General features: G+C 38.1%; 2 protein-coding genes across 2 annotated transcripts; one reads left to right on the top strand and one right to left on the bottom strand.

Annotated features, from left to right (window-relative positions):
* Positions 1-10100: 10100 nt before the first annotated feature.
* On the bottom strand, positions 10101-11405 carry LOC135677807 (dof zinc finger protein DOF5.7-like). The gene has a single exon (XM_065190215.1). It carries the CDS (start codon positions 11168-11170, stop codon positions 10262-10264), a length of 909 nt encoding a protein of 302 aa, XP_065046287.1. The 5' UTR covers positions 11171-11405; the 3' UTR covers positions 10101-10261.
* Positions 11406-19836: 8431 nt separating this feature from the next.
* On the top strand, positions 19837-25019 carry LOC135676820 (uncharacterized). The gene is made up of 5 exons (XM_065188417.1): positions 19837-20168; positions 20261-20351; positions 21773-21896; positions 23096-24145; positions 24325-25019. The coding sequence occupies exons 1-5, from the start codon at positions 19970-19972 to the stop codon at positions 24724-24726; spliced, it is 1866 nt and encodes a 621-aa protein (XP_065044489.1). The 5' UTR covers positions 19837-19969; the 3' UTR covers positions 24727-25019.
* The last annotated feature ends 72 nt before the right edge of the window (positions 25020-25091 follow it).

The raw sequence follows: 25091 nt of genomic DNA, 5'->3' as shown, positions 1-25091 counted from the left end.
ATTAATTTATAAATTAGATGGTGTGATAGATAAATACTGTAAGAAACCAAGTACTTGTCGATATTGTGTTGGATCCATAATAAGGTTGTCATCATATAATTTGAGTGTATTAGTAGTGGAGAGTGAGATGGTGACTTCTTTGATAATAGATATTAAATGTACTCTTTTTGAGATAGAAAAAAATATGTGAACGTTGCTTTCACTCTTAGAAAATAGCTTAAGGTTCCTAGATCTTTGATGGAGAATTGATTAGTCAATTGCTTAAAGAATAGCTTGATCTCCATAGGATTGTTGCCCATTGATAAGGTATACTTTGGGTCCAGGACACATCACAACCGATGCAACGTCACGCTACAGCCAGGTCAGCAAGGGGAGCACCCCCACACGCTAAGTCAAAATTCGTACCGAGGCACTACTTGACATGTCCCGTCCTAGAAGCTCGGGGCGACGCCGTCTGACATCGTCCCATGCGTCCCGAGACAACAACCGCACAGTACCGTCTCATCCCCCGAGGATCAACCGCCACGTCGAACCCACGTGCGACCGACCCTCGTACAATAATATAAAAGCCCTTAGCTGGCATCTGGCCAGAGGGAGAGACAAAAAAAGAGAAGAGAACCACAACTGACTTGCTCATCGGAGGGGCTAAAGTCGGGAATCACCCGACGAGGGCCATTTTTGCATGCAAGCGGCCACCCCTGAGCCATAAGCGTCTCGACCTGGGAATCACCATCTAGTGAACGAAGGCGGGCTGCCAACCAGCCCGGGAACGGAGAGACGCTACTCAACGCAGACGACGCATAGACCGAGAAACGTTGATCAACACCCTGTCGCGAGGGCCCGGCCTACCTCGGCATCCAACTCAGCTAGCAGAAGACTCTCGACATCGACCCGTGGAACGAGCCATGCTGACTCACCAGCCACGGCACATTTGTTCACCAACACCCATGATGATAATGTTATCTACATAAATTAGTAAATATATAATACTTTTTTTTTATTATCATAAAAATAAAGAAGTATTAGATTTGGAGTTGACAAAGTTGACTAACGTCAGAATTGAGCTAACTTCGGTAAACCAAGCTCTAGAGTTTAGCGAAGTCCATAAATAGCTTTCCATAGTTTACAAATATGGCTTAAATGTTGAAAGCGAATGAAATTAGAAGATTACTATATAAAGACATCTTCAATTATGGTCTCCTGTAAAAAATCATTATTAACATCTAGTTGGCATATATGTTAGCCTTGAGTGATAGCCAAACTTAAGATAAGTTGGATTGTCATCTATTTAACAATTGGATTGAATGTTTATATGAAATCAATATGTGGCCATTAGTAAAACCCTTTGGCTACTAGACATATTTTATTTATCTGATAATAGATCCATCTGGATTTTGTTTAGTTTGAAAGATCCACTTACACTTAATGATATTTTGTATGCGGTGAAATAGTACAAGGGTCCATATAGTATTAGTAAGGTATCATATTCTTCACACATAACTTTATGCTAGTATAGATATTTTTGAGCTTGAGTGATAGTTGTAGGTTCAGTAAACTTAGGTGGAGAGCTTATAGTAGTATGAAGGTTAAGGATTTGGCATGATTTGAAGATAACATATTTAGAGCACATGGTCATGTGACGTTTATGCTCGATGGTATTATTAGGTTATGTTGGAGGTATGAGAATTAGTATAGAGACATGTACCTAGTTAGGCTGATGTACTTCAGTGTCACTTGGTCGAGGGGAGGACAAAGACATTATTTGTTATGTTGAGGGTATTGCTTCATCAGGTAGGTATTATAGGGTGAGTTAGTAAAAAAGTTGCAAAGAGGGTGAGGTGCTACTGAATTGGAGTGATAAAGGATTATATGTATAGAGGAGAGCTATTGGTTAATGTGGTGAGAGATGTGTTTGAAGGGGTTTAAGGTGTACTCATATGACCCAGTGATATATTATTATTGTAGTTGCTCGCATTGCTGAAGGAGCAAGATTTTGATAGGGAAAAGTGGTCTTAACAAACATAACATGATGTGATACAAATATTTTTTGAGTTTGAGACCCATAGCACTAGAGAGTATTATGTTCAAGAGAATACCCAATGAAAATGCAATGCTTAGATCTTAGTGTTAATTTGTGTGAAGTATAGAGACGTAGCTAGGGATAATATAAATAACAAAATACTTTGAGTTTTTGAAGGTTTGAGATTTTATAAAATAATTTTTTAAATGATGATTAATGTTATAGGATTGGGGTGAGCATGTAATTAATGAGATATACTACAGCTTGAAATGCTACTGACCAAAAGGTTAGTGGCATAGAGGCTTAGTATAAAAGCGTGAGATTAATTTCAATAATATGTCGATATTTTTGTTTGACAAAACTAACTAATTGAGATATGTATAGTGGTGACTTGAGATGTTACATACCACAGGATGAGAGGTAAGTTGTTAGAGCTTGATATTCACCTCCTCCATCAAGATAAATTATTTTAATGGTAGATTAAAAATATTTTTTTGGACCACCAATCTAAAATTAGTAAAGATCTTAATGACATCAGATTTATGTTTGAGAGGATATAGTCATATATATTTTTTGAAGCAATCTATGAAAATTATATGAAATCTAAAATTATCAAAAGAAGAGATTGGGGAAATATCACGGATAAAATTCTAAACGTGATGTTTGATATAATACTTGTGTATGTCCGTATCTTTTGGTTCGTTCATGCTTTGCACAGCATGTAGAGGGACGGTCGAAGGCTTAATAACCTAATTTTAGTTGGGTTTGGTGATCGTTTTAGGCTTGTAAATAAATGTTGTGTCATGTGGACACATGTGAGAGAATTTAATTTATAGTAGACTATTTTGATCATTTGTTGTGCAACCGTTTAGAGCTTGTAAAGTCTGTTTATAATTTGCATTGGCTATGAAGTGTTTTCGAAAATATTTGCTTGTAGATCCCGAGTGAGGCGCTTTCTCTAACCCGTTTTCTCTTTTGTAGGTCCTAATGGACCATGAGAGGTTTTAGGGAGGCTGACCTTTACGGACGGACACGCAAGGGTGCCGCACGACTTAGGCAAAACTAGCTAAGTCCGTGACAGATGGTATCAGAGCGGAATAAACACTCATAAAAACACTTGGCATGTAAACGTATGGGACCTAGCGGGGCTGCGTTGAGTGCAGCCAGCACGCGTGACCGTTTGGGGGAAAACAGGCATAGAGATGTAGGGAAAAAAAGTCGCTCAGAGGAGCGGACATTTGAGATTGGTATTCAGAGGAATGACCAATCTTTCACGTAAGAGACACCACAAGAACAAGCAAGCTTGGAAGAATGCGTAGTGCACAAAGGTCGGGATGGCTGAGTTTAAGCTACGGCTCGACGTTGATAACAATACTTGATGATGCTCAAGGCGAGCGAGGCACTTGGTAAAGGATGAGACCATGTAAGGTGGAATGGGTTGCTCAGCGACCAAAAGAGTTGTGCAAAGCTCACAGAGGTGAGGGGAATTGCTAACTCGAAGAATTTAGTACTCATGCATGGGCTTGTATGTAGACGATGGAATGTTCGCGACTATCTCAAGGCGATCGAAACTCGGCGCCATGGAGCATTGAAACTTTCTCTTCGGCATGAGAAGGATACGTCCATAGGAGATGAAGTGTGCAGCGAGTTCAGTATGTTGCTAGACCTTGAGTGGTGTAGCGGGGGCTGTATTGACATGGAGTTACAATCTAGCAAGTGTTTTTACAGAAGGCAGAACAATGCATAGTTTGTTTAGCAAATCGTTGTAGTCCAAGGGGATGGTAGTCTCCGAAACTTTTAGAGAGAAGGAAACGAAGAGAGATGTTGCTCCAATGGGATAGATATCCAGGAGGGATAAGTCCCGGCTCTCTAGAGGGAGAATCATGTGCAACAGACTGCACATGTTGAGGAGTAGAACCTCAAAAATAACAACTCTACGAAGCTCAATGGACCGAGCGAGTGGCGAGGAGTCGCCATATGATCTCGCTTGAGAAAATGCATTGGTGGATGCATTATAAGATTAAGTGGGGGAGCGATCCAAAGCAACACAAATGAAGACACACTTGGAGTCGATATAGAGATTGGACTCCATGGAGGGCTGACCTATGGAATGGTGGGCGTGAGGACTATCATCAACTCAATGCAAAACAAGGAGTGGAGCAACTTGGGTATAACTTAACGAAGCACCCAAGCTGCATGAAGGGAGCCAGCATGGAAGATGGAACACGGAGCGGAGGCACAAAGCTTTCCATGGACAGAGGTCAAGGACATGAACTCTTGCAGAGGCAAGAGCAGGATCATGTCATTCCATTGGTCTTTCATTCTAATGGAGCAGACTTATCTTGCATTGTGCCAAAGACTAAGGGAGTATTTGAGCATATGCACCTTATTTCGGAGAAGCATTTGATAGAGAAACTAAGGCGACTCAACTTACGAAGGCGAAGTTAAGTTCATAAGGCTTTGGAATGGGGTAAGAGGATGCAGAGGTGGGTACTCTTGAAGAATATGCTACGGTGTTGCCATTCAAGTTGCCATGAAGGAAGCGGTGCGCAGCGGAGATTGTGTTGGTAGGGGCAGAGGCCCAAGATCCAAACAATGGTACACCATTTCTAACAAAGTCGGTGGACTTTGAGAGCTACTAGGCGACGGACTATCCTAGAGCGGTGCTTCATCTAGGTGTGACCCAAGAGTGGGTGGATGAAGGCTGATTGCCAAATGAGCGAACACAATCAAAAGTGAAAGAGGCCCTACGATATGTTGGCAGAGGCCACACATGGAGGGATCACAATCTGAGTTCATCCCATAATGATCAGAATGTAATGGAGATGTCACTAGGAGGTGACATGGTACAATAGATTATGGTGGAATAGTTCATGACAATATGGTACACACAAATTAAAGTCCCGTGAGGGACTCTATCATACGGAGGTATGATCAGGAACTATTAGGAGTTCCACTTTGGTGAACAACACGATGACAAGAAGCGCTATGGATTCAAGGAGTGAAGGTCATGGTATCATAGATGTGGGTCTTCCGTGCGTGCATCAAATTTTACATCGGATGAAAGCCTTGGTTATCAGCATATGGGGGCTATGTACCACCAAGGAAAAAGTTCGAATGCAAGTACTAGTGAGTCCCATGGTAGAGACTCGATCATGCAGAGATATGATCAAAGCAGTTAGAGAGTTGGACTGCTCCAAAACCCATATTCGCTTAAGGGAGCCCAACAAGTCAAAGGAAAAGGTCGAATAAGCGAATATTGCTACCAAGGAAGCTAAGGAGAATAGAATCGGTGCAAACCCTACAACAATGGCAGAGGCCATACATTGGAGTTGTATTCTATCTTTCCATCGACCAAAGAGAGCTGCTTGGAGAACACAGAGGTATTGAAGCAGGGGATCGAAAGGGGCAAGGAAGCAACAATGAGTCCAGAGGGACTTAGCTACCCAAAACCAAGCATCGGTTAGAATGGAGGTAGACTCGGAGGAGTGCCACAGAGACATCTACTGATCGTAAAGAAAAGAGATACAGATGCGAGGTGACGGATAGTAGGGCCATGGGCATGGTAGTGCCATGGTACCGCAGAGGCGGGACTTCCGTGAAGTCATCAATCCCTTACTCTCATAGAGGGAGAGAGCTTGGTCGTGAAAGAGGCCGAGTAGGTGGAGCATGCAGAGGCAAACTCCAAGTACTAAGACAAGGCTGAAGGGTAGAGGCCAAGGAACTTTGTAAGATCGGTGTCAACGAGCTTCTCATCAAGATAGCCGAAAGTAAAGGACTTTGAGTCATCCAAAAGTGCACAACCAAAGAACGAAGTAGGCAATACGCGATGATGTACTTTTGCTACTCAGTGGAGTAGGCGACAGGGTTGATGGAGAAGACGGTACAATCCCAGAGGTGACCAAAACTATTAGATACTTACTCCAAGTTGGGGTAAAAACTTCCTGCATTCTAGAAGTTCGATGACATTGAGAAGGTGAATCACAGTAGCTAACTTAATGCAATGAGTGCAAACACTTCGAGTGCTTCAGAAGTGTGAGCAAAGAGCAGGTGAATGTCAGTAACCAGCTCGATGCATGTAGTATAACCCTTGAGGAGGCGGGCGAAGTCAAGTAACCATTGCCTTCTCAACTCTTAAGAGAATGGGCGAAACCGAGTACCCCAATTCTCTTATCTATCCAGCAAAGGAGCTCTGCACAAGTTCAAAGACTCTTTAAGGATAATGGAAGATAATAGTTGTCAAATCCATACCAATAGTGATCAGTGCTACTAAGAGTAGATTATCCTCTTCATTTTCTAACAAAATGACAATCGAAAGCGGAAGTGATGCAAATATACTTGGAAGTGACAACTAAGTGAAAGAAGAGTCGATGGACAAATTTGGTGGAGGAAAGACCTAAAACTTCAGAAGTTTGCAAGGTGATGCTCGTTAAAGCTCCAACAAGCACCCACCTAGTTCAAGCAGCATAAGACATTTGAGAGACAGGCGCATAATAAGGATGGTCTTTTCCTTCATCTGATGGATCCGTAGGAATCAACAAGGATCAGCACAACTCAGCCAACCCCACACTAGAGTTAGAATCATTGGCGAGTTGAAGTAGTATGGTGAATCAAAAGTTTGACTACTCAACAATAGCAACAGAGTGCAACTAGAAGCCAAGAGGCACATTGCAGCAGAAGCAAAAGATTGAAGACTCAGCGAAGGCGAGGAGTTGTAGTGTTGGCAAAGGCTTCGACGAGGACATCGAAGGAATAAGTGGAAGAGAATGTCATGGACAAAATTCTAAACAAGATATTTGATGTAATAATTATGTATGTCCGTGTCTTTTGGTTCATTCATGCTTTGCACAACATATAGATGGACGGTCGAAGGCTTAACAACCTCATTTTAGTTGGGTTTGGTGGTCAGTTTATACTTGTAAATAAATGTTATGTCATGTGGACACTTGTGAGAGAATTTGGTCTGTAGTGGATCATTTTGACCCTTTGTTGTGCAACCGTTCAGAGCTTATAAAGTCTGTTTATAATTTGCATTGGCTATGAAGTGTTTTCGAAAATATTTGCTTGTAGATCCCGAGTGAGGCGCTTTTTCTAACCTGTTTTCTCTTTTGTAGGTCCTAAGGGACCATGGGAGGTTTCGGGGAGGCTGACCTTTGCGGATGGACACGTAAGGGTACCGCACGACTTAGGCAAAACTAACTAAGTCTGTGATAGTAAGGCCCTAGACATCAACGTAAATAATTTCAAGTGGTTTGAAGAGGATATAGAAGATATTTTAAAAGGTAGTCTATGACTTTTATTACTAAAGCAAGTATCATAATAAGTTTCAATTCTACTTGATTTGAAGGTTGGAAGGGAATAACGAGAAATCAACTATTGTTGAATGAAATATAATGAATAACTAAAGCGACGATACCACACGTCTATTAGAGCAACAACTGAAGAAAGAGTAATTGTTTGGGTGATTTGTGAAGCTTACGGTCATTCATAGATATTATCTTTATTTTGGTCTCGGACCAATAATGCTCGTATACTCAAATGTAAAAAGATCCTTTACAAGAAACAAGTAAAAAAAAATTCAATAAAGATATTATTTTGTTTACAGAATTAAGAAATAAAGATGAGATTTCTTCTAATATAAGGTGTATATAAAATATCATTAAGTGTGAAAGTATTCGTATGTGAATTAAAGTGTTGTAGAACCAATATGAGTAATAGAGATTCTGTTACCTTCACCAATGATGACGTCTTCATTGCCTCCATAGTTGTAAATAGATAAATTATATAAATGAGAGGTGATATAATGAGAAGTGCTAGAATCAATAATCCAATTGATTAGATTAGTAGTTGGAGTAGTCATGATATTTACTTGAGGTCAATTTAGTATGACAAGAGGTGATATAATGAGAAGTGCCTATATTGTTGCAGCTAGTTCTTTATATTCATCTCCTATGCCATTAAGAGTATGAATAATGAATTCTTCATTACTCAGGGGATGACCTATTAAAGCTAGGTCATCTATAATAACTTTTAAATTTTACATATAATCAGTAATAATAATTTCCTCTTGGGTTATTTTTATCAAAGTATATTAAATACTTAACATACAAGAGAGTGATTCTCAAAGGTGATTTGTAACTTGGACTATGACTTATATTCATCTATGTCATATAGTTTTTCAAATGATATCAGTGAGCCACATGCCTAAATTGCTACCGTTAGTTTTTTATTTTCATCTCCTAGGCCATTGAGAGTATGAACAATGACTTCTTCATCACTCAAGAGATGACCTATTAAAGCTAAATCATCTATAATAACTTTTAGATTTTATATATAATCAGCAATAGTACTTTTCATTTTGGTTATTTTCATCCAGGTAGAATAAAGACTTAGCATGCGAGCGTGAGAGTGATTCGTGAAGGTGATTTGTAACTTGGATTATATTTTTACTACAATGTTGTATGAAGAGATTAGTAGTGCTATGTGCCAATAACTAAGGCTTGAATGACTTATAGAATAAGATGATCTCGATGTAACCATATTTTGTGGTTATGATTTATCATTAGGGTTGATTCTTTTGGTACTTCAATATTTTCGGATGGATAATTGAGGGAGCTATCAACATAGTCCTGCAAATCATATTCAAACTGAGCTTACTAAGATATATAGTTACCGCCTTTGGAGAGTTTGAAGGAAATTAAAATTATTACATTAATAAAGGTGAGTCAAATAGGTAGAGAGCAAATATTGTTCCCCAGGGGAATAATCATCGGAGTATTAGATCTAGAAGAGGGAGAAGACATTATGCAATGTCGACGAAGGAGATGGCATGCTAGAGTAGTGGACAATAGCAAAGTTTGGCACGTCAGAGATGGCACATTATGCAATGTCACCGATGGCTTGTGGTGGATCACAGGAAAAGATGATGCTACTGAAGAAGCTGACGGAAGGTAGTCAGGAGGAAGCAGTGCTTGTGTTGCAATGATGGCTAATACTATTGATCTAGGGAGGAGGAAGAATAGTCGGTGTAGCAACGAGGCAGCATATCAGCAAGGAGTCTCAATGCAAATTGTAGACGAGTGAAGGAGTCTTTGCTGGAAAAGAATGAAGGATTGATCAGATCAGACCGCTAGAGAGGGGAATGATTTGTTGTAGATTGTTGGAGGACTGGTCAGATCAGCTAGGTGGATAACCAATCTATCACCAATGGAGAGGGGAACGATCGCCAAAGGCGACAGATTAGATCAGTGCCACCAGAGGACTGATCAAATTATCGAGGTGATGGAGCAGATTTGTTGCATAGATCATGAAGGGGAGATTGCAGCGATCGAGGAGGGCTCTGGCTCCAGCTTTAGCTCTAAGAATGGGTTGTGGGGAGGGTCCAAGAGTAGTAATTGGGAAGGGCTTTGGGAGCAACAATCGAGGAGGAGCAAAGATCAACTCCTGCTTCAGGGAGGGGGGTGTCCGATCTAAGGAAAGATAATAATTGGGAAAGGGGAATGGCTTCAATAGTTGCTGTGGAATAAAATAGAGTAGGCATCTTTGGTCGGCTGATGGGGAAGGGATAAGAGGAGGGAGGAAGAAAAGTCTTTCTCACTTGAAACAAGAGGACTGTGATCCCATGTAGAATAGAAAAATAATTATCGTGAAGAGGAAGAATTTTATTCATTGAGGTGATACATATTTATATAAATTTTGAGAAAAGGATTTCTCTCAATTATACACTCAAATTACCTAATCAAATTAATTATTTAAATATATGATTAATCTTTAAATTATAAATTAATTAAAAATATATAAAAAAATATTAGAATGTTATTCCATACATTATTTTGATCTTGTATCAGATATCACTTAAGCTCTATTGATAGACACGAGAGTTTTTGGTGTCAGGCTAAACCTATGACAAATCAAAATAGAAGACCTACCAGCTAAGGTGGATATTATTATTGTACTACGAGAACTAAAACCCTGCAGAGAGAGAGAGAGAGAGAGAGAGAGAGAGAGAGAGAGAGATTTGTAGGAAAAAGCAGCAGCTGACAACACATCAACTTCAGCTATATATATATCTTGACCTAATCATAGCTATCGAAATGGAACAAGGAAGGAAAGTAGAAGCTTAGAATGTTTGTCAGAAGAAGACAGCAAAAAATAGTTGTAACCTTCTGAGCTCTCTAATTGCTTGACTGCAAACGATTACCCATGACCTCAGAGACGTAATATTTCTGGCCTTTTTTGTTTCTATGGCATTGTGGTGAACTGTGGCATGTCATTCCATGCTGGGATTCCATCCCAATAGCTTGCGTTGATGTTGCAGTTGCTTTTGGTACTACTGTTGGTGCTGCTGTTAATTATACTGGTTGAAGGAGGCATGGCGTAAGAGCTCTCCAGGAACCATGTACTAACGTAAGCATTTGATGATCCACTGCCCTCACAAACATCATCTGTAGGTCTCTCTGCTACTTTAGAAGAGTTAAGCTTCTGCTGGTCCGGACCGTATATGCGACTCTCTTTATGGGCTTCTCCTCCAAGGAGCATGTCCAGCCTCTGCTGCTGAAGCTTCCAATGGAGGTCATTGTTGATGGAGCTCAGGGATTCGACGGATGAAACAATGTTACCGCTGTTAGCAGCAGAGGATGAATTACCGCCGATTTCATTATACGCACCCACAGCAGGCGTGGCAGCAGAAGAGAATGTTGCACTGTGTGATATGTCCCTGAAGGTGATGAACTGGTTGCTGCTGAAGACCCCTGGTGCAGTTGGAGCGTACTGGAGCCTTGAGACAGGGGGCAGACCTATGTGGAAATCCATGGCCGTCGACGTGGGCACTCCATCGAGGAATTTGAGGCTACTGCCTATTTCAGGAATTCCGGAGAAGGAATCCAACGGAAGGAAGGACGACGCCGGAGACTTGGACTTATTGTTCTTGCGGCAGCCGCCACCCACGGGCACGTTCCGGAGTGCGCCGCCTTTGGTCCAGTACCTTCGACAGGTCCTGCAGAAGTGCCGCGGTTGGGACAGGCTGTAGTTGTTGTAGTAGCAGAATTTGGTGTTCGAAGAGTCACACCGCGGGCACTTGAGGCTTTTCTCCGGTGGCCGCACTGTCGAGGTGCTCTTGCAACCACCCGAGCTTTGCAGACCATCAGCCATATCCTTCTTTTGGGGGGTAACGGAGGAACAGTGACCTTTGGAGATGGCGAGGGAAATGGATACGAGGAAGGTGGGTGTCTTGTGGTCGTGCTAGTTTTCCTGCGGCGGAGGGAAAGAGCAAGCCCCCTACTAAACGGCTTCATGCATGCATGGGGATTAATAGGTAGAGGGAGGTTTGCTTGATGCTTGTGAGTGCCATCAAGTGGGAGATCGATCGCAAACTGTTCATCAAGTGGCTCTACAATTAGCTTGAGACAGGTGATATGAACAGAGACTCTTCATGGAGATTTCTTTTGGGAAGGGAGGGGTGCGGGAGAGAGAGAGAGAGAGAGAGTAAAGCACGGGAAGCAGCAGAAGCTGAAGGATCTTAATAAAAGAAAGTGTAAACACAGACTAGGAAGAGAGTGTGAGGTGAGTGGCTAAGAAGAGAAAGGAGTGCAGACATAAAATATCAAGGAGAAAGGAAAGCCATCTGATTCCAACTGACTCTATACAAAAACAAGAGCCATGGTGGGAGTGCACTCTCATACAGATCAAGCTGCCATAAACTTATTCCACTTGCAATTCATTACCCTTCCACTTGATGTGATTCAACTAGAATCTACTGCCTAAGCTATAGTTTCACTGCTGCTTTTTGACCACTATATTTCCCCTCGGCGAACTCCCAACGGTGGGAGGAATCAAAGGTAGGAGCAGACTGCTACACAATGAGCAACAGTGTTAGACCCCATGCATCATGGGAGCTTGCAGATAAATAAAGTTCCTGTCAGGCTTGATAAAGATGATGCTCTGACTACTACTGGGCGGCCACAGCAGCAGTGCAGGCATGCAGCTTTCTCCTCCGAGAACAGAGGTCTTTGTCTCCTCTCTTCTACCCATCTTCTTACACACGTTTAAGAAGACTCGGATCATTAGTAGGAGCACTGTCTGTTCTCCACCTATTCATGTCAACCTTTGCCTCCTAAAATGCTCTTCCATTTTTCTATCATTTGGAATTTGCTGCAGTGACTGCAGGAGGCAAACAGGTACGGAGATCAGAGGGTGACAGGCTATGGAAAGGTAGGGCTTTCCATCTCTCTTCCTACTCGCGCAATCCGAGGAGGGGAGACCCGTGCCTTTCCCTTTCGTCATTTGGATGATATCTTTGGGAATAGGTAGGATCTCAGAGCTCGGCTTTTCCCTTGGCTGACGTCGAACAGGGACGGAGGATCTGCCGCTCAACAGTAGAGCCGATGAAGCTATTTCAGAAACGGCAGTGTACCTCATTCCACCGACACTGCCATCAGCATCGTGTGACCATCAACAATGGCTTGTGCATTAATCCGGGAAGGCCAACAGTGCATGCAATTGGAATGGTAGTGCGCCAATGCCGTGGTGGAGTTGGGAATTGGAAGCTCGTGACTACAGGAGCTGGGATTCTCGTGATGGAAGAGGCCGGAGCTCATCAAACGCATCATCTAACTCATCCACTAATCATCATGCTCCTTCTTATCATGCCATTTGTTGCGTTGGTAGCAGAGAAGGAAAAGGAGAAGCTCCTGCCACACGATCTCAGGGATATAAATGCCATATGGGTGAGCAAGTTGGCGACACAGAGTAAAGGGTGCAAGTGCACGCAGGATCCGAGGGGTTCGTTTATGACAGTGATGGTAAAGATACATAGGACTGACACAACAAGCTGACCTTGCTTCAGGCTTGTTCTTCTTCGCGAAAAGAGCCCCCCAACCATGGCAAGACCCTCTTACAATGAGAGGAAAAACAAAAGAAGAAATTTGGTATACGAACAAATATAAGTAGATTGTAACATATAATGAAATTAAATGAAAATCACAATCAAATAGAATATTAGGATTTACATAGAAAATCCTGGGTAAAAATCACAGGGCAAACAAAAGATAATCCACTATAAGAATAATGAATATACAAATCTCAGAGTATTTTGCATAAAACCCAAACAACAATCTCAAGAGAATAATTGAGATACAAGGATTACGTCACTGTGCATAATATCCAAACTCTCCATAAGGATTTGATAAGATGATAACATTGCTTGGATGATTGAGAAAAGTCTCTCTGCGTTGTTCTTATCTCTGTGTTGTCCTTATCTTCTTCCTTTTCCTTCTCTTATTTTTTCATCTTTTTCTTCTATTTTTTGACTCAAGTTACTGTAATTTTTTGTCTCATTGTTATAGTTTTTCTTCCTATTTTCATAGTCACCATACCCTCCTATTGGATCCAGGGTTAGATTAATGGAGAAGTGGGTTATGGGCTATTAAAGTCCACTAAGGGTTGAACTTGTGGGTTGTCAACTTAACATATAAGAACTGGAACTTTGTGTAGGAGATTTGTGAGTCATTATGATGTGCAACTGGGGCCAAGACTAGTGAAACATGAACATAGGAGCATTGAGTATTGGGGCCAAGCCTTCAATCAAGTTTTACAAGAACCCTAATCCTAATCATAACTTTGGTGAAATTATTTTAATAAATCTATGTAAAAAATAAATATGAAAAAGCTTTTATCAATAGATAATAAAATTATAGATGATTGGATGATTGATTAAAGCTTGATTTTTGATACCTTACTCTTCCATCATACTCTATAAAATGAAACTCGGAGAAGTTTATATTAAAAAGATCAATCCATTGGTAAGATTTAATTTTTTTCATTAGTTTATTGATGATATATTTTTTAAAATAAAAGATAAATGATGAAGGCGAAATTCAAACTTAAGATTTTACAATAAACTATCAAATCTTTATTAACTAAGTTGTCTTGATTGGTGCAATAGGCACTCGGGCCATAGACTTTCTTGATTGATCCCATCCAAGTAATATGAAAAGGATAGGTAAAAAATTTAAGTAATTATTTTATTTACTAAAAATTATTCCTAATAATATTTGATATCCTCTAACTGATTTAAGAGGATTGTGTATAATTTCATTGACCCTGATTAGTGGAAAATATCTAATCTGCCATTATGATTTTTCTTGTACAACAAAAAGGATTTTTCAAGTAAATTGTTATTTTGTGATCTGTGATTTTTTATCTCATTATTTTGATTGTTTATTTGATTGATTTGAGTGCTGCAATTTCTTATAGCTCGATATTTGGTATTAACATATCTTGTTTAAGTTACATAAATAGAAAAAGAATAAAAATCCGAGCGTTTGGTAAAATGAAATTACAAATAGTTCTCACTTATTTGATCAATTAGAAGGTATCAAATATTGTCAAGAATAATTCTTGACTTAAAAAAAAATCACTTATATGATTTTCCTAATAAACCAAGAAAAAAGATCCGATTTCACCGTATAAATAAAAAGAGGAGTCTTCTCAAAGATCAAATTGGTCGTACTACAACAAGATATATCTCCGTCGACGAGTTATAGTTAGGTGTCTAATCGTAGCATCATCTATATCTATGGTAAAAATGAAAAGAGGTGCCATCGGGATGGCATATGTATGTGGTTATACCGCCTAAAGTAAAAAATTCACATTACTGTAGTCATAAAACGGTAGTGGTAGATAAATAACACTTCAAAGAATAACTGAAGTACTATAGATTATTTTACCTTGCGATAAATATAGTGGTGTATTTTTACCCTACAAATTATACTGCAGTAATAAATAATTTATCCTACAGTTAACGAAGACAATATTAAACATATTTAGCCTACAACAAATAATATGCAGCAGTGCAGCAATGGTATTTTTAACTTGCTATCTGAATCAAGATGATAATCTTGTAGGGACATACCAAAAAATTATGAAGATCGAGATTGAGTCAATTATAGAATTAGTCATTGTTTTTTTTCCTTGTTTGTTTCTTGTATATCCAGTTAAGGTGATGGTTTAATTTATTGAAATCGTAATGGTCGTATGGAACTTTGGGTAATTACTTAAAAAATAATATGTTGGGCAATTAAAAAATAATAAAAAAATAATTTATGTTATTGTCGAGATAAGAATATTGAGATGGATAATATAAAGTCATTAGGAAAATGAGAAAGAATGTCTAGAATAGTACGGTATAAAAAACATATAAATGTAATAGTTAGAAGAAACAAAATGATTAATGTTAGTGGTCGAGATAGAGTAAGATATAAAAAAAAAATCTTAACAAAAACTATAAATAAAATTTTAAATACTTTAAACTTAACTAAGAATATAATATTTTTATAAATCTCAAATATAAGGGACTTACGATCTCAAATAATCATACAACACTACCAAACACTTTATATGGTGGGTGTCATACTAAGTCAACCAAAGCTTATGAGTCAAGTCAGAATTTGAATAGTGTGCAGTGAACGCAAAGTTCTTTTATTTTACTTCCAATCAGATTTTATTCTTTCTAAGAGAAAGATTTATATAGTTTAATATTTATTGTCCATATCTATAGATAAAATTAGAAAAAAATATTTTCTCATAATCTCCCTATATGCACTAGAAAGAATTTTAGGAGTGCTCAAAATATTTCCTCATATCTTACTCTTATTAACACCTAATGATATATGATATATTTATGAAAATTAAAACTCTAATTCATAAGGTTTCTTTCCTTCCCAGCAAAATCATTTCCATACTGGGATTCCTTGGAATACTTAGGCTCCAAGAATCCAAAAATATTTTGTAACCCAACAGATGATAGAAGTTGGTTATAGAAGAAGCTGCTAATGATCAAAGATAGGTGCACAGATTTATTAGCTTGGTCATGGCAGGAGGCACTCTCAGTGATTGCAATTCATCAATCATAGACAGTAGGAGATCTGCAACATTCTAAGTTTACCCAATTAGTCATAGATCTGAAGTTTATCCAAAATTTAGCTTCCCATGGCATCATCATCTGTGAATCAAAAAGCTTTACACAATCTCGCAGGTCTTTCTTTTCTGTGGATTTCATCCCATGCACACCTGATACTGAAACTATTAGATACTGCATTGATTGAAGGTTGTATCTGCCATGATGAAGTGGCAGTCATCACCAGGGAGAATGATCATTGTGATGACAACCATGATGACACGAACAATAAAGAAAGAATGTAGCTATTTACAAATCTTGGCTTCTAAGGAATGGCAACAGGATATCTCTTGTGCATATTTCATTCTCTGCAAGGTGATGGCATAAACCCCACTACCATTCTCTGGTTTTGTGGATATAAAAGCACCATCCACTGCATCATTCTCCTTTCATGCTTCCTGGATCGTGGTGACAAAGTTCATCCAGTTGGACTTCCACATGCAAACTATTCCATCCGCTTGAGATGAAAGAACGAAAGGAAGAAAGCAATGTTGGACTTTGCATTCGAATCAAGTACAGATGAGAGATCCATTCAAAAGCTAATGTGGTAGTTGGAAATTTTGGTGGAAAATTAATGAACTTTAACGAAGAATAGTAGAGGAGAATAATAAATACACTCAAAAGTAAAGACTTTCATTCATAACAATCTCATCTTACTTTTGAGACTATTATTCTTGCTTTCACAGTTCATGTTATCAATGCCACTCCAATCTATTTCTTCTATGTCACCTGAGATGACACCTACATGTTCTGAAAGAAAGCATGATAATTAAGTAATCAGAAAGCACTTGCATGAAGCTAGTTTAGGTTTACTGAAAAGCCAACACATCCTTACATGAGATCTCTTGTTTAGTTGGTGGCAAACAATTCCATTAGTTTAGGATGATGGAAGTGGTGGAGACTTGAGAAGGAATGGAAAAGAAGAACCAAGCTAATTAAAAGCTAAACCAACATCAGTAATATAATTTCATGTTTGAAATAAGGATCTCAATGCTCCATGCAATTATTGTGATTAATTTTTTTGTTGGACTTTGGTGAATGGCATATGTCTACAACTCTTTAAATTAGTGGAGAGAGCAAGTACTAGTTTCCAAACTAAATTAATGATTATAATTCAATTATGTCTTTGTCTCTTTGGGACCTCATATTATTTCAATTGCCAATGATGGCTTGGTTGGAGCAATGTCACTTTCAGAGCTGCATTTTGATTTGAAAGAAAAGACATTTATGCTTTCTACTTCCATTTTGTCCCCATGGGCTATGGCTTTTGATGTGAGTGGCATTGTGAAGCCACTAAAATTAAACTACTACACTGCTGCAAAAATAAAAGAAATTAGTATAGAATAAACCTAATTCAATCTAATTTATTGGATCAAACAACAATAATGAATACTTTTTTCATTATTAAGTTTTGTATAAGACAATATCCTTAATTAAATCAATAATGTTTAGATTTTCATTTGTAGATATTATCATTATAATCTTTCCACATCTCCTACATCTACTTATACTAAAACTACTAATTGCCCCATCCTATTTAACTACAAGATCTATAGACCTTGTTAAAACATATTTCTTCTTTATTTTATTTTGCTATTATAGATATATTTAATTGTAAATTTATTGGATGTAGACACTAAAAATCCATGCATTGATGTAGTTATTGTCCTATTGGAGAAAGAAAAAAAAGGTAAAAAGAAAGAATTGATTAAAGTCAGTAGGAGTGTCACTCTTTAGATCTTGTTTTGATGATCGATAGTGATCATGGCAATTACATACATTCTATTTATGTTGTGTATGACTTGGCAATATCCATGCTCAAGCTTAATGTTGATGCTACATTTCTCTTTCTCCTTATTCTTGCTTAATTAACGAAGGAGCTCAAGAAATGTCATAGAGATTGATGGTAATGCACACCTAACATTCAACATATCTGACAAATTAGTCTTGCAAACTTCATCCCATGTATAGTGATGATAGCAACTATTTAATTTAGCATTTCTTTCTTTTCTATCTCTTAAGAAGAACCATTAATATGCTTCTATGGTCGATCTATTATCTAAATGCATGGACTTTAATAAATATAATCGTAGCAAAAGGTTCCTTTTTCATTGCATAAATGCCGCATTAAAATTAACAAAATGCAAATATCTTTTTTTTCCCTTTAAAATGTCTATATGCATAACAAGATTTATTTTAAATGTTATTATGATATCAAAAACTGTCCATTGTGATATAAAGTAATAAATGATCAATGTGCATAAAACATCCCCGATAAATTCGTATAATTAAAACAAAATTATAAATGCACCTCTCCATAATTTAACCCACGTCAAAAAACTTCGAGATGAAAATGTTTTTAATGTAACAATTAAAGGTTAGCATAATGTCAATGGTAATACCATATAAAGTGATAAATGATCAATGTGTATAAAACATCCCCGATAAATTCGTATAATTAAAGTAAAATTACAAATGCACCTCTCCATAATTTAACCCATGCCAAAAAACTTTGAGATAAAAACGTTTTTATGAAGAATTAAAGGTTAGCATAATGTGAATGGTAATGTCCACTGTGATATAAATTAATAAATGATCAATGTGCATAAACACCCCATAAAATTAAAATAAAATTACAAATGCACCTCTCCATAATTTAACCCACACCAAAAAACTTTGAGATGAAAATGCTTTTATGTAAGAATTAATTATATGGTATTAAACAAGTGGTCTAAGGAAAAAAAAAAAGAATATATTACATTTTCTCGTCGATAGGACTAACAACTAAACGAAGTTTTGTTTGTCTTGGTATGCTCCTCCTCCTACTAATAAAAAAGAAATATTTTCAATTCAATACCTAAAAAAGGTAAATATATAATTAATTTGTATGCATATACATATGAAAAAAAATAAAAAAATACATTGATTTTAGCTAATGATAAGCCAAGAATATTTGCATCAATATCATTACATTTAAGTTAGGCCTAAAAAATTTAAAATTCTTAGGTAAAATAATATCCATAAATAAAAAAAAGATAAAAAAAAGAATATTTATTTTTTTTTTAAATGATCAATCTCTTTGATTACTAAGATTCACTTAATACAAATAAAATAAAAATATTGTTTATGTGAAGTTAATGCATAGAAAGGATATATAGCCTTTCATAAACTACATTAAAAGTCAATAATTGACCATCCATGATCAGTCTCGTTTTGCCATCACCCATTATTTGATTTCATAAGAGTATATATGCAACAGAAGTAAAATAAGTATATCTTACATTTTCTATCTAAAATTGTCAAGCAATGTTCCCAAACATACGAAAAATAAATAATGTCCAAGCAAACTATTATCCTTATCCAAAGAAGCTATCTCTTGTATGTCGCATCATAATATGAAATTTATGAATGTGGATCCAAATTAATACATATGATATATATATAATCGATGCAAATTCATGGAATGAAAAGAGGTGCATATTTACTTTGTCAAAAAAATTTCAATTATATTTGAGCAAATGTTTCATTAGCAAAAAGGATGGCTTCATTATTAATGGAAATAGCTAACCAAATCCTACCGTTAATGGTGGCCGAGACAACAGTGCTCGCGCGACCGAGCGTCGACTTGCCAATGGGAGACCGTGCTTTGTGTGTTTGGTCGCTGGGCGAAAACACATAATCCCAACTTATGAATCCAAACCAATGGATAACTGCCACGTACTATTCTTAGTCCTTCTACCCTATTTACCTTCCCCTCTTTATGCTCCTATTTTCTTTAATATATATATATATATATATATATATACATAGATTTACACATCTATCTATCTATCTGTTAGCGTGTATATAATAATAAAACAATACATGCTTTCTCCTCCTGTCGTTGTTTAAGAGTTTCTTCTCTTTCTTCTCTCGCTCTCAATCGCCTCCTACTCTGGATCCGATCTTGGAGGACCCCCCTCCACTCCGACGACGGCGATGGCATCAGCGCTCACATGAGCCGCATCTCCGAGGACTCGCTGATCTCTTCGAGGAATTCTCCGGCGGCGTCGTTGCTTCTCCGGCGCGGGAGGAGCCTCGTCAGCGGAGGGCGGGTGTCGGCGGAGGGGGACGGCTTGGAGCTGGATCTTTTCTCCAGGAGCCGCATCGCTGGCCCTCCGATCGGATCTGCCTCCGGATCCGACGTCCAGGAAGGTCCCGGCTGTTGTTCTAGTTGAATTTGTTGCTTTTCCCTTCTCGTCGCTGCGTTTGCCGATTCATCTTTTTTCTGCTGGTTGTGGCCCTAGGATCTAACAAATTTGTTGGGGAAGCCAAGATTGGGAGGATCGGGATGGATGACTTGCTGGATGCCGACATCGGGAAGCACGATTACGATTGGTAAATATTGCAATTTGAAGCTTTTTCTAGATTCTTGGTAAGGTTTTGTAAGATTCCTGAATCATTGATGTCAAAAGCCGTGTTTTCACTGTTAGGAGTTTAAGCCGCCATTAGTTGTCAACTTTGGTGTATGTTTTTTGGTGAGTTGGATGTTTTAGATATATCCCCAAGTTGACATATTTAGAAACTAGTTATTACTGGTGCTGTTTCAAATAAAGATTTACTAAAGGTCAACAACATCGATAGGGTGTGAAAAATGCAACCTTTGGTAATTTTCAACCATCTGAACTACCATGCTCATTCGGGAAGGCAATGTTGAGTATTTCCTGATTGGATCCAGGACAGTGTGATTTAAGTACAAGCGTTTATAACATAATATCAGATGCTCAAAAAGGATCATGTTGAGATTTCTTCAGATATTTTGACAGAAAAATGACAGTGAAAGAATGAAGATCATAATTCTGAGTTCATGATGTTAAATTGTTATGTAGGAGCATTCTCCCTTTACTGATAATGTCCTATACTATGTCTTTTCAGTGTTGGACAAGGAAGTTGCGAAACTGGCATATTAAACCCTGCATGTCTTCAATGAGAATGCTTTCAGTTAGGCATGACTAGGAACCATCAAATGAGTACAACACATCCAATATTTACCAAGATTTCATCAGATGGAAAATACAATTTCTCCAAAAGACAATTGGAATAGATGTGTAAATCACAATCTTAATATTGTATATGAGCTCTATGTGGGTGAATTTTTGAAAGGTCCATTGCATACAGTGTAATCTTCTCAGCAATAATTTGAGCCACTATTGGTGGTAACTAAAAAATGTATTTTTCTTCCTAGGAAATGAAATCAAATATGCATGATTTCAGGGATTTCTTGTGTTCTTGTATCATCCTATGCTAGTTTGTATTTCACCTATTTCCAAATGTCCAGACTTTAGATGAAACTAAATTGTGCAGTACTCCAATGTTTCTTAGTATATTAAATATTGATCTTAAAGAGCTACGTACCTTTTTATCCATCTCTAAACTAAGTTTTCTTTGCAGTTCTATCTTTACATAGTGAACAGAATTACAGCCCTTCTTGTGGCTATAACTAGTCTAAAAAAAGAAAAAAAGGATTCTGTGTTTAACATTGTATCCAATAAGGTGTATGAGGCACTTATAACCTAGCAAAGCTGAATTACTTGCACTTAGCATGATCAGTTGTGCATGTTATAAACATATTTGAGTTTAAGAAATATTCATCTTCACTTTAGCAACTGTAATTTCTCCTGTCATTAAGATATTGATGCTGCTAGAACTAAAATTCTGTATTCTTTCTTTTCTTTGCATCACAAGTTGACTATTTTTTATTGACATCATTAATGAAGTTTGAAGCTGATTACTTTTCAATTCAAATTAACTGTTAACAGGCTTCTAACTCCCCCTGGAACACCTCAGGCTGCTTCATTGGTTTCTAGTGAGAGTCAGTTACCTACTGTGGCACCTAAGCGTAGTTCTACTGCTAGATCATCCTCAACTACAAGAGCATCTAGGGTTTGTATATTCTACTGTGGCATTTACTATTTCAGTGACATTCTTCATATATTCTTCGTAGAAGTTTCTTAGTCAAAATGTTGTTCATCCTTTAATACCATAAAGCTGATATGATTTGAGCATGTTATTCTTTTAATATGCCAATTTTTTTGTTGAATCTAATTAGATGATTGGTGAACCTCAATGTTTATGACCAAAACTGGAAAATTTCTATGTCGTGAAAAGTTCAGAGCACTCATGTCTCAGTACTAACCTTCATCCTAACGCTCATTTCCTTAACAAATGTTGAACTTCATGCTTACCTGCTTGTTTGGACCAGCATCTAAGATTTATTAGATTAATAATTATAATCTCTTGTAAACTCTTCACTTATTTGGATTCATATGCGTAATTTTATGATTTCTTGGACCATGTAGCTTGCCTCAAATAGTTGAGACATTATAGTTTCTTATTGTTATTATTGATTGCATATGCACAAATTACCGGAGAATAATTCTCCAAACTTAGTGGTCTTCATAATGGTTATTTAACATGCAAGTAGCCTAAAGAGGAGGCCTTTACATGCAATTAATCTATTTAGGCAAGGCTCTTGGGATGCTACAATACCTAATAAGATGGTTAAAAATTGGAGCACTATATATATTGCTGTTAGTTTCTGAGTAATACAAGTCATTTTTATTTAATTTCTATTCAGGATATGGTTTGAAAGCATACCTTTCATTTTGTTAAAGTAAACTTACTATTACTCATCTTAATTGGATTGAGTTTCTTTATATGATGACACATATTTGACTTGCTATTTAGTTATTGAAAGTAGAAAGTTTCATTGCACAATGTATCAATGAGTTTTCTTATAAGAGGCTCATTTTTTTACTTCTACTATCATTTTATTTTTAGTTGTATTGGAATCCGTATATTTTCCTAGGGGAACCTTTCTGATAGGGTAGGAATCCAACAAGTATCTCATATATTCTTGAAAAAATAAAGAAAGTCTTAACTTGAGACAAAATTTTATTATAGAAAAAACTCGTAGAGCTAGAATCAATGCATTGATTTTCTCTGCAATCATTTTGCATCATGTGCTTTTTATGATGGATACCAGTGCACAAAATCCCTTGATCCATTTGTTGTTTGTATATATAAAATGCTAGCACAAGGGGGTCTTGATAATGCATCTCACTCTTCTATCTGCTGTGCAGCTTTCTGTTTCTCAAACGGAGAATGGCCATTCTGTAAGACCTGCTAGAAGTAGTTCGGTCACTCGTGCTTCTGTCTCATCTAGCTATGTATCTAATAACAATCGAACCTCAGTCCTCAATACTAGCTCTGCTTCGGTCACCTCAAGGCCATCAACCCCAAGCAAGAGACCAGTTACCCCTTCAGCTGCAAAGTCATTGACCCCAGCCTCTCGTCCTGTGCCGATGCGTTCATCCACTCCTCAAAAAACCCGACCAACCTCTGTCTCTCCGGGTCTTAAATCTGAACCATCACAGAATTCTAGGCCTGCAACTCCAACCTCTAGATCTCAAATTTCTACCAATGTAAACTCAAACTCTAGTTCCATAATAGCACGTTCGACTTCCCGGCCATCAACGCCCACTCGTCAGCCCATTGCTCGAACAACAACACCAGCCTCGACTGTAGGGCGGTCCCCATCTGTTGGGCGTTTGCCAGTTAGCAATGGTCGAGTTCCACATTCAACATCTTCTTCTCGCCCTAGCTCCCCTAATCCACGGCCTCGGGCTCCAGTAAATTCAGCATCTTCTTCTCGTCCGAGCTCTCCAAATCCACGGCCTCGGGCTCCAGTAAATTCAGTATCTTCATCTCGTCCCAGCTCCCCAAATCCACGGCCTAGGGCTCCAGTGCGGCCAATTAATCTCCCAGATTTTCCCAATGATGTGCCACCAAACCTAAGGACAAAGTTGCCTGAGCGTCCTCTATCTGCTGGCAGGACACGTCCAGGAATGGCACTTACCATCCGAGCTAGTTCGAATTCTGAACCAGTGGTTCCTTCTGTTACAAACCGGAGGCTATCTTTACCAATTATTTCTCGGAGCAAGTTCCCAGAAAATCCACCAAAAGCTCCTCTACATAGCAATGGACACTATGCTAATTCATCTGATAACCAAAAGCCTGTGGGTTCTGAAGCTGGACCTCGCAGGAATATTAAACCGGTTTCCTCTACAGAGAACACCGGATTTGGAAGAACAATCTCAAAGAAGTCACTCGACATGGCTATTAAGCATATGGTATGCTCCAGTTATTTTTATGCATGCAGAAATTTGAATTAAGCATTTAAGTTTCCTGCAAAAGAGTTTCTGTTTCCTGCTTTGTCTGCAATGAGCTAAAGCGGGATAATGACATAGTTCATAGATGCTTAATATATAGTAGATCAAACTTCTGAGGTCTTCTTTATGTGTGGGTGTAGGACATTCGACAAAGCTTGGGGGGCATTCGGGGTGCATCAATCTTTCCTCATAGTATCCGGTCTGCAGTTCCCAAAGGTCGAACTGCTCGAGTGTCAGAGACCATTGTTCCTGTCACTAATGATGAAATCCTTGCCGAAAATGGTAGTTATGATGGAACCTCTGGGGACTTCAATGGAGGCGTATTGTATAACATGAACACTAGTACCAAGTCTCCAGACAGGGAAAACCTTATGAGAAGGGAGAGAATGAATGACATAGATCTATATGGTAGCTACAGGTACGATGCGATGCTGACAAAAGAGGACTTAAAGAATGCAAGCTGGCTTCTAAGTGCCGATGATAAATCTGATCAAGGCTCTCTGTTTGATCACCGATTTGAGCCTCTTCCGGAACCTTTTTGATCCTCTATAACAGTTTGGTTCTTGTTCTCTGTGCTCCGTGCATTTGTGATGGTTGATTGGTGATATGCTGTTCTGTTGTTTGGTAACCCATGTTTTTATCAAAGGCTTGTTTCTCTTTATTACTAGAGGCTGTTGATGTGGATATATGTTTTATCCAATTGATATTAACAGATCAAAATACCTGATCCAATCCACAATGTAATACATATTCCATTTTGGTTCCTAAGACTGATGTTATTGTCAAACATTGGTTTTATTGTAATGGCTAATTTAGTAGACTGGTGACAGTTTCAGTGTGCCATGTAGAACCTGTTTCATCGTAGCTAGCAGAGTCTTTATACATATATATATATTGGTGATGTAAT

The sequence above is a fragment of the Musa acuminata genome, chromosome BXJ1-6, assembly GCF_036884655.1.
Source record: "Musa acuminata AAA Group cultivar baxijiao chromosome BXJ1-6, Cavendish_Baxijiao_AAA, whole genome shotgun sequence".
NCBI lineage: Eukaryota > Viridiplantae > Streptophyta > Magnoliopsida > Zingiberales > Musaceae > Musa > Musa acuminata.
Note: the sequence above shows the minus strand (reverse complement) of the source record. Positions and strands in the feature narration are given on the sequence as shown.